This window comes from Canis aureus, chromosome 23 (genome assembly GCF_053574225.1).
Source record: "Canis aureus isolate CA01 chromosome 23, VMU_Caureus_v.1.0, whole genome shotgun sequence".
Classification (NCBI taxonomy): Eukaryota; Metazoa; Chordata; class Mammalia; order Carnivora; family Canidae; genus Canis; species Canis aureus.
In genome coordinates, this window is record NC_135633.1 from 45,546,811 (window position 1) to 45,557,235 (window position 10,425).

The following is a 10,425-nucleotide window of genomic DNA, read 5'->3' on the forward strand; positions in this document are numbered from 1 at the left end:
ACACAGAGGGAGGCAGAGACATAGGCAGAGGGAGAAGCAGGCTTCTCGCCTAATGTGCGACTTGATCTTGGGGCCCTGGGATCACACCCTGAGCCAAAGCAGACGCTCAACCACTGAGCCACCCAGGCACCCCTACACTTAACTCTTCATCCCTTAGTTACAATTCAAGTCCCTGGGACACCCCGAGAGCATTGTTTTGAGTTTTTCTAGCCAAATCGTTTTTGATTATGACCGTTTGGTTTTGTTCTGTTACATAGTATTAAGAATCTCCATGCCAAAATCATAGAGAAGGATGCCATGATTAAAGTCCTGCAGCAGCGATCCCGGAAAGACGCTGGGAAGTCAGACTCCTCGAGCCTGCGTCCTGCCCGCTCCGTCCCGTCCATTGCCGCGGCCACCGGGACGCACTCCCGCCAGACCTCGCTGACCAGCAGCCAGTTAGCCGAAGAGAAGAAAGAGGAGAAGACCTGGAAGGGGAGCATAGGTGAGCCCCATGCCTCCTTCAGTTCAGGACCTGAAAAAGCAAGAATGGCACAAACTCAGAGAGGTGACCTCATCTGGTGGAATGGGTTCTGACCTTCTTGTGGCACGCTGGCTCCACCGCTCGTGGAATGCTGAAATGTCCCTGACTCTCTCCACATCTGTGTATTCGTCTGTAAAATGGGGAGGATCATCAGTGATACTTGAGTTGTGGAAATTCAACAAGATACGTGGAAGCAAAGCCACACAACGAGAGCAGCCATCAGCCGCGGGTTGATGCGCATCATAATTGGTATCAGTATTGCACAAAGTTGCAGTGACCCTTACAACACATGGTGTTCAAATGGGAACAGCCCAGAGCCTCGAGGCTTTTGAGCTTGGCTCCAGTCCTGCCTCTGTGTCTGGAAAAGCCAGGCTGTGTCTGCCCTGCTTTATGCCGTGTGCCTGAGGGGAGGGCAGAGTGACAGTGGGGAGAAGGTTCTTTGGAAGAAGCGCTCTCGAGCCTGAAGGCGTTGGGTGGTGGGTGGTGGTTTTTGCTGTGTTGTAGTTACACAGGCAGACCTTCGAGCGGATTCCACAGATGTGATCGCAGCCTTGGTAGGCCTCCCAGGGTGAGGGCGGCCCGTAGACGGGGCTGGCTGAGTCAGGGAAGCAGGCAGCACCCCAGAGGCCCGTCATCCTCGCAGTTCCCCTGCACTCTGTGGGCTCCAAGGGTTTGGCCCCGCATTGAGGCCTTTCCTCGGCTCAGGGTGTGTTGTGTTCTGTTTATCTGTGGAGCCGAGAGCCAGTCTTCCTCAGTACAGGACCCCAGGGGAGCCTGGCTGCTCTGTGCCAAAGGGGATAAGAGCTTCCAGAGCGGACCTGACAGTCGGGGGACCAAAGGCGCCTAGCCGGAGTCTCTGAAGTCCCTTCACAGGTCACTTCAGCAGCGCCTGCCCCCCGGGGAAATGTACTTGAAAGAGGATGTGTGTGGACAGCAGCTGGGATCAGCAGAGACCCTCCCGAGGACACATAGCTCCATCCCCCGCTCAGAGAGCCGAGGGCGGGTCTGGTAAAGGAGTCCTCCCTGGCAGAGGTGGTTTGTGACGTCCAGCCGGGCAGGCATTCCCCTCCAGTCTGTGCCTGTAACCACTAGCGTTGGGCACGTCTGAGCCAGGCCTGGGAGCCTGAGGACCTCAAAATTCTGTCTGTGCAGCCACAACACACTCAGAAATCCTCAAATGTTCCCATCATCTCTTACTTCATGGGCTCTAGAAAGAGGTAGAGGTGACAGTGGGTGCATTGCGGATGGCTCAGGGCTCCCCAGTGGATGACTGGCTAGTGACTTGCTTGCACCAGGGCATCCTTGTAGGACTGTGGAGGTTAGACAGGCAGAGCAATGAGGTGAAAGGGACATGGGTTGGACTTGGAGTCAAGGATAGCTGCATTCGAATCCCGTTTCTGCTGCTGCTTAGCTGCGAGCTGTTTATATCTCTGAGTTCCCATGTCCTTTTCTATAAAACGGAAGATAACAACAGGACCTGTGTCACAGGAGTGTTGTAAGATAGAAAGAGGGCTCATGTGCAAGAGGCAGCGAGCTGAAGACCCTTGTTCCTCACAGTGAGGTCCGTGGGGGCCCCTTCAAGCAGCAGAACCCTAGTCCCCACCCACTGAGTCAAACCTTTGTTTTGACGATACATCCAAGTACTTGATCTGCATGTTCCATTTCGAGCAGCACTGCTGGGCACCTTGAAAAGCCCTGGCTAGGATACTGTATGAATTGCTGGCTCATCAAGTGAACAGAGACCTGATCGTGCTTACCACCCTTTCTCTGGGCTAGTGTTCTAGAGTGCTGGCGCTTTGCTGCACGTGCACCCTATTTCACCACTTAGAAATACAAAAGTTGTTCTGGCCAGCACGTCCCCTTTCCACCCCGAGCTCTACTGCCCGGAAGCCCAGCTGGCTCCCTGCTTCCTGCGGGCCACAACTCTCTGCTGCAAGGGCTCTCCTTTGGAATAACAACCCAGTGTGGCCCGGGCCTGGGAGCACGTTTAGTTTTGAACATGGGCCTACGGAAGACCATCCATTACCAAGAGGGGAGCAGTCCTGTGGGCTGCTGGGACCATATCTCAGATCTAGGAAGCCTTCAGGTTTCTTAAGCGCACCCCTGCTGCTTAAGGCTCACCACCCCCCACCCTCCCACCCCACCCCCAGGCCATATTACAGCATGGTCTCTAGAAACCCTTGCAGGAACACCTCCTCCCCTCTGTGCTGGCTGTTAGGCATCTCTTACTACCCTGGGCATAATTTTATCCCACTGTTCATCACAATTCATCATAACCAGTTAACTTCTGTTAACTGTCCTCCAAAAAAAAAAAAAAAAGCAAAACCCACATAGTTTTAGAAAATGGACTAGGTCTTTCTTTTTTTTTTAATCCCCTCAGTGCTTGCCATCTTCCCAGGCACATGGTAAGTGCTTATAAATGCACATGGTCAGTGAACCAGTGAATGAAGGAAGCAGTGCTCAATCAAGAAGGAAATGGTCTCCAAGACTGGGGCGGCAGGGGGTGGGGGTGTTGGTTGGTTTTTGTTTAAAGAGCAGCATTGTAAAAGCTGTCCCTGTTCCCTCAGGGTTGCTGCTGGGGAAGGAGCACCACGAACACGCTTCCATGCCCCCGGCCGCAGCGCTGTCCCCCAGCGCCCTCGCCAACTCGGCCGGCAGCGCCCATGCCAAGACAGGCAGCAAGGACAGCAGCACCCAGACGGACAGGAGTGCTGAACTCTGGTGGCCTAGCACGGCCTCCCTGCCCAGCCGCGGCAGACTGAGCGTGACCCCCTCCAACAGCCCCATCCTAAAACACCCGCTGGCCAAAGGGACTGCGGAGAAATCTGGTATGAGTCTTTTCCTTCCCTTTACCCTTGGAAAAACCATACAACACTGGCCCAAGAGGGCACCTTCAGTGGGGCTTGGCGGGGGGGGGTGGCAGTGGGGGTGGGAACAAGAGCACCACACAGCTCGCACTTTATGGGGTTTTGAGTTTGTTTTGTTTTTTTTTTAGGTTTATGCTTACCCTAATGCACTTCTTATGGGAATGAAATGTGTGTAGACCCTTCTAACTTGCTACCATGTATGTGAATATGCAGCTTGAATACCCCTTTAATGTGTGTTTTGTAATCAGCCTTTTCCCAGAGTGTGGGAATAGACCCCCTTGGGGACATCAGAGAATCGTTTGGGAGCTCGTACCAGGCACCACATTAGAAGGACCGAGTACATAGGTGTTGCCTTCAAGGGGCTTACCCTTCTGGGATTCAAGGTTGCAGGTACCCTCTTGACTGAGGGCAGGTAGACTTCTGGCACACATCTCAGGCCAGACCAATGAGGTGCTTTAAATATTTAGGAGGAGAAGACAGACTGGGTTGAGGTGGACTTGCCATGAGTCCAGAAGCATCCAGGGAAAGACCAGATGTGCCTTTGGAGCAATCCGAGTCATAGGGAGAGCCCTCTTGAGTTCTTTTGGGGAGGTGGAGCCCTCAGGGGCATGAATTAACCATGTCCTCCAAGGGCTGCTTTACTTTCATCCTCCAAAATACACAAGGCAACAGAGCATTGTCATTTATTGAGCATTGAATTCTTGAGATGCACTTGCCCAAGACAGGGAAGAGCTGAAAAGCATCTGGCTTGTAGGTGCCGCAATTGTGCCCAGAGGGGGAGTGGCCTCGAGGGCCTCCCGCACACATCTCCAGGGTCACCCTTGCCATCCCCGCCCTGGTTCTGTCATTTGTGTTTGAATCCCACGGCCCATCACTTCCCTTGTCCATGCGGTGGGCCTTCCCTGCAGACGCTGGTGCTGAGCGCCAGTGTTGGGAATGGTTCTGCTTTAGACAGAGCCGGCCAGGCCCGCACCCCACTGTGGGGCCAGGCTGCTGACATCCCGTTCTGTTTGGCAGAGAACCCTCTGGGCCACGGGAAGTCCCCTGAGCACAAAAGCCGCGTGAGCAGCGTGCTCCACAAACCTGAGTTCCCTGACGGAGAGATGATGGAAGTTCTCATCTAGTGCTGGCGTCCCTGCTGCATTCTGTGAGGGGACTTGACCAACCTGGAACATGGCCGAGATGGAGAAGAGAGATCAAGAAAGTTGTGGATGAGAAATCAGGAGCGCTTTGAACTGACAAAGACCTTAGATTAGTGAGAACACTTTTGTAAACATTTAAAAACCTACATGACTGAAGATGAGGGGAATGCTGTGGATTCCTATCGCGTATGTTGAGAAGAGAGAAGCTGCATGTAGGTTTGGAAACCAAGAAGTCACCGGAAGTGGGATTTTTACTGTATAGAAAATATATCTCTTGGGGAGGGAGGGTCTATGTACAGCGGCTTTCTAGTTATAAACACATAAACCTGAACATGGATCTTCCTTGAAATACCCCCATTCTCCTTGCCTCTTCGCATGTTGTTGTCGTTTTTTAGAAGAATCTTCCAGAAATCTCCAAGAGCCCATCTTGGCACCAACATAAATGTCACCGTGCCATTGGAGTTTCCTGTGAACATGGCGGGGGTGGGGGTGGCAGTGAGAACACGTGTCTGTAGGTGATGGGAATTTAGAAGGCGGTTCGCACCCAATTCCCTGCTTGGTTTGGATTTTCAGGAAATGATGAGGCTTCTTAACTTCTGTGGCTGTGGCAGTAAATATGGAAGAGGATGGGAGCGTTATGATCTTGGTGCTCAAACTCCCTAACTGCTCTGAGTTTCATCACTTCCTATGCTTCATTCTCTTTAATTTCACTCTTCTTTTCTTTCACTTCTCCTTGTCCATACCACACGGTGGAATTCCTTAGGTCTGGGATTTATGAGAGCAGAGTCTGATCTCTGTTTAATAGTGACCAGTGGGACAGAGCTGTGTGCTGGCTGCCTGGCCGCTTCCTCCCCCTTGGAGTCACTGGGCTGCAGCTGCTAATCTCCTGGCTGGGGACTAGGTAAGTTTGGATGAGGCGGAAGATTCCGTGGTCACTGCGACATCCTGCATTCAGATCGGGGCTCTGGCTCTTTCTCATATCTGCTCTCTCACGCAGAGCTTGGCAGCTCCACCTCGGTGCTCTGTTGGGCTGAGACTTTCAGGATTGCCCTCCAGGCAATGAATGACACTTGACTTGGTGGCCTCCAGAGAGTCACCAGACAGCTTGTACGACGTTCTCGAATCTGTGGCTCATGACCATCATCACCACTCTCCCCAGCCCCTTGCACTGTGGACGAGCACGTAGGTCTCTGTGTTAACACATCAGTGTTTTTCCGTCGTGAACTTGCTTTGTGACTTAGCAGGCCAGGATTTGTACAGTGAAGTCATGTTTTTCGAGGTTTTGGTTTGGGCCAAGTTGACCGGAGTCAGACAGAAGGACCACGTTGAAGATCCAGGAGTGAGTCGGGGTAGTGGGCCTCTTACCCCTGTGCGTGCCGGCATGTCTAACTCCTCAGACGTGGGCTTGCTTTACAGATCTAAGAGGGACTAGATCAGGAAAGAGAAGCTAATCGGGCTGCCACATGTTCTTGTAGGCTCCTGCGGTTTTCCTCCCTCCAGGTCAACTGGATCCTCTTATCCCAGGTCCCCTTCCCTGGGCTTCGTTAAGGTAACAAAGAAAAGGGGCCTGGGTCAGAGACTTTCTCCTGTGACATTTAGGAGCATTGAGCACAATGCTCTGCAGGGAATTTTGCTTGGGTGACTTACCTTAGAGTTGGCCTGTGAGGTGTGAGGCAGGTGGAGTTGTAGTCTCCCCAGATTGTCGTGGTGGGAGAAGGACTGAGGTGTAGACTGGAGAGGGGGAGGGAGGAAATCCGTGGCCTTGGCCAGAGGGGGCACAGTGAGTGGGACATAGCAGGAGCCGCCTCTTCCTGAGCTCCTCTGCGGTGGGCACTGAACTTTGTGCTTTGTGCCTTTAGCCTCCTCTAGTCCTGTCAGGCCGGGAAGCCGGAGCAGTTCTGCAGGCATCAGCAGCCTGCCTAATGCCTGGGGCTGTGTGCATATGGACGCAGAGGGTGGGGATAGGGCACAGGAGGCCCCATCCCAGTCCCTGTTCCCATCACTTTGGTGAGGGGTAGATGACGGCAGCTCTTTCTCTTAAGGGTATTTTGACCTCTTAATTAATGTTGGAAATGGACCAGGAATGAAAGCAAGGTCTGGACATAGGAGGGCAAGTCTCCTCTGCCTGTCCCTGCAACCCAAACCTGGGCCACGGCAAACTGAGCTGTCTCCCCTAGGAATGGGTAATGGTGAGAGCCACAGCCCCGTCTTTCTGCTGTCCCCCGAGCCTCGTCTTTCTGCTCCAGCACACCTTTGGCACCAGGTTCCAGGCTCGTGTACGGCCCTTGGTTGCCCCCATCGCCAAGTGTATGGTCAGAGTGCAAACACAGACGTCACCAGTTTTTGGTTGTGCTGTGCTCTTTGGCAGTCTTCTTTCTTCTAACTTGCTTAGACTCTCCCATAAGAAAAGGGACCTCTAGCTTTTAGGTGTGTTCTTTTCTGGGAGATTTCCTGCCATGCCAGGGCCCCCTGATGCTTTTCATGTTCGTAGCTTTCTCGAAGCCTTGCTGGCTGACACGTAGGAGCAAGGGATTGCAAATACCGAGCATCTGCTCTGCAGTTCTAGGCAATTTATAATCATTTATCTCATTTGATTTTCAGAAAAATAAATCCCAGCTCTTTTTTCGTGCTGGCTGTAGGCAAGCAAGGTGGTGAGCATCTTTTAATGAGTCCTTGAGCCATCTGCAGAGCAAGGCCTAGTTCAGCTTTCTTCCACAGTGGAAGAAATGGGCTCAAGGAGCTTCGGTCCCTCCCCAAAGCCTCACAGCAGTGGCATCTGGACGAGGGTCCTGCGAGGGGAGCTGTGCGCCTGTCACAGGCTGCAGCACCACCAACATGGGTCAGAACCATGTTTGAGGCCATGTCTTGGCCCACGTTGGCCTCGTCTTTGGTGTGTGCACAGGCACACGCACACACACAAACACAAAGGTACACACGCATAGCTGCCACACCTCTCGGAAACTGAGGAAGAAGACCACAGCCCCAGACTCTTAGAATTGCCCATAAACACGAGGAACAGACGGAAGTCTTAGTGTTCCATCATCACAGGGCCACAGAATCCATCTCAAAAACACTTGTGTGTTATCCAGAGGCCTGGACTTCAGGACTTGCCCGTGGGCTCTGATTATGGACCTCACGAGCCGTCTTGGAGTGAAGGGTAAAGGCTTTGGCTTTGTGTGAACACCTGCCAGGGTAATCGGGCTTCTCCCGGGATGGGCCTTCTGGTGGTTTCTGTGTGCTGACCAGGGTATCTTATGGAATAGATGCTACTGGATTCTAGCCACTCATTGCAGAACCTTTTCTTAGCAGTTTCTTCTCTTGGCTTATCTTCCACCTGCCGGAGCTCAGCAGCCAGTGAGGGTGTGGAATCCAGCCCATTCCAGGCAGGCCTGTGGATATAGAGTGGTAGGGCCCTGTTCTGTCCTGTTCTGCAGGGCTGGCTCTTGGATGTGGCTGCACCAGCCTGGGGTCCAGTCGCGAGAGAGTTGCTCTGTGGGAATCCTGGTCTCGGAACAGAGACTGCAGTGATGTGTTGCTCAGGGGACAGGCTGTGGGATTGGCCACTGCAGAGGAGCTGGCCATCACTCTCTCTCTCCCCCGGGGTCACCCTCAGGCCCCTGTGTCCTCCTGATGGGAAGACAGACCTGCTCCCGGGCAGCCTTCTGACTGGCAGAGACCACTGCGAGCACAGATGTCAGGTGAGGCTGAATGCCCGGGACACAGTGAAAAATAGATCAGGGCTTTAAAAGGTCTCGAAGCAGGGAGCTCATGCATGATGCTCAGAGCTGATTTTCCAGAACCAAAGTCGTGTTCCAGCCTGTGCTTGAGTCAAAGGGTATGCTTCTGTGTGCTGAGAATGAACTTGCACCCCTGAGCAGAGCAGTCCCGTAGCTGTGGGGAGTGGGAGCCCATGGATACTCTCAAACAGTAAAGCCGTCACGTAGCCACAGAGAACCCAGCCTACAGTCGTCTCCTTCCCACCCCTGAGCCTGGGGCAGCCATGGTAGAGGCTTTAGAAATGTGGTTTTGCTTTTCTTCTTTTTTGCTAATTAATTGATGTGTTTAAAATGTCTTCCTTCAATGTGAGGACTGTTTAATCAGCTTGCCTCTGATGTGTGGCTTGGTGGGAGATGGGCAGAGTAATTAAGAAGCTTCCAGAAAAAAAAGAAAAAAAAAAAGAAGCTTCCAGAAGCTGACCAACTTGGGAGCATTTAAGGTCAGCATTTCAGTAAAGCATTTCTTCTGGAACTAATGAGCAGATTTTTCTCTCTTCCTTTTAAGTAGTATATCCTTTTCTTGTTTAATAATGATATATAAAGACGTGTGCATGTCCGTGCATACGTATGGGTATGACTCCAAGGTTGCGTGTCAGGTTTTCTTTCTTAATATGCGGAAGATCCAAGCATTTCATCTCACCTCTTCCTCAAGCGCTGACCCTTTGGGAGACTCTATGCTGATTGCTGCCCCACTGCCCCAGGAGAAACAGTTGTGAACACCTCTGTTAGAATGGCCTTTGGCACCTGGGACATTTGTTTGATTATCCTTACAGATGAGAAATCTTCATCCTTTGAGGGTGGATTTAAGTTTGGAAACCATCCCGGTTGAACAAATAAAGATGGGTGATGAAAGTCACACCATTTTAGCTTTAAAAAAAGAAAATCCCAAAAATGTTCCTTGGAATGAGTCTTTGGACTCCTAGAGCCTCTTGAAGTGACCACTTCCAAGGACTGTGGTCATCAGTACATGTAACTTCAGGTGGGTTCGCTTTTAAAAATCTCCTCTCTTGCCATGCCTTGTATGTGTTCACCTCTGTGCGTACGCACAGACGGAATGTGTAATCCTTAGTATAGACCTCCAGTGGGTGCTCTGTAAAGCCCTGTAATACTTAAGTGCATGTAATTGTCATGTAACGCGATGACCAAGGTGTTTCTTTGTCATAAAAGCTTGCTTCTTCACAGAATTAAAATACTCTTCTCAAAGTAATGGGGTACATACACAGCATTTTCTCGTATCAGCTCCCTAAACGTCAATGCCCAGTTGTGTGTTTACATGTGATTTTACCTAGGATTCCGGTCCCCTGTAGACACCTGCGAGTATTTATTACAAAACAGAATGTAAGCAAGTGTATCTGCTGTGGTTTTCTTTGCATTAAGGTGTTTTCCCTGGAGGGACCCTGGAGCCGCCTCCTCCACAGGGCACTGACAGAGTCTGTGTGAAATTCTGTGAACCCAGGGCAGGCGCGGGCACCGACCTCAGCCAAAACTCGGATGGCCCTCGGGCCACCACTCACTCCACCCGCCATGTGAGTCATTGCTGTGCATGGTGGCAGCGTGCGGTGTTCCCTCCAGCAGCCTCTGGTGTGACATTCTGGCATCTTCATCTGCTGGTGTGTATTGAAGGGGGGCGGGCTGCAGAGCTGCACAGCCCAGGTGTGTATGTGTACAGGGGCAGGGGGTGTCCAGGAATGCAGCGGGTCCCCCACGGCAGATGTTAATACTGTTGGTCAGCCAAAGATTTTCCTATTTGCTGCTTAAACTTGTGCCTTAATATTGTATATAATAAAGGGATAAAATGGCCCTTCTTTCTCTCATGCTTGTTCTTTTCTTTCCCAAAAAACGTGTATATGTGATAAGTTTAATGTCACCTTGGGCAGCCAGCGTGGCTCAGTGGTTTAGTGCCACCTTCAGCCCAGGGCCTGATCCTGGAGTCCCGGGATCGAGTCCCATGTCGGGCTCCTTGCATGGAGCCTGCTTCTCCCTCTGCCTGTGTCTCTGCCTCTCTCTCTCTGAGTGTCTCTCATGAATAAATAAATAAATTCTTTTAAAAAAAATGTCATCTCGCTGCCTGGAGGCAGTCTCGCTTGCTGTTTTGCTTCCAGAACCATCTAGTACCC

General features: G+C 51.8%; 1 protein-coding gene across 9 annotated transcripts in view; it reads left to right on the plus strand.

The window, feature by feature from the left end:
• The window catches only part of AMOTL1 (angiomotin like 1), a 146,468-nt gene extending 136,359 nt beyond the window's left edge, over window positions 1-10,109 (plus strand). For all 9 annotated transcript variants that reach the window (XM_077867488.1, XM_077867495.1, XM_077867487.1 and 6 more), the window contains 3 exons: window positions 258-484; window positions 3,091-3,351; window positions 4,408-10,109. In XM_077867488.1, coding sequence (XP_077723614.1) covers window positions 258-484; window positions 3,091-3,351; window positions 4,408-4,514 — 595 coding nt within the window. In that variant the 3' untranslated portion in view covers window positions 4,515-10,109. The remainder of the gene's footprint in view (window positions 1-257; window positions 485-3,090; window positions 3,352-4,407) is intronic.
• The last annotated feature ends 316 nt before the right edge of the window (window positions 10,110-10,425 follow it).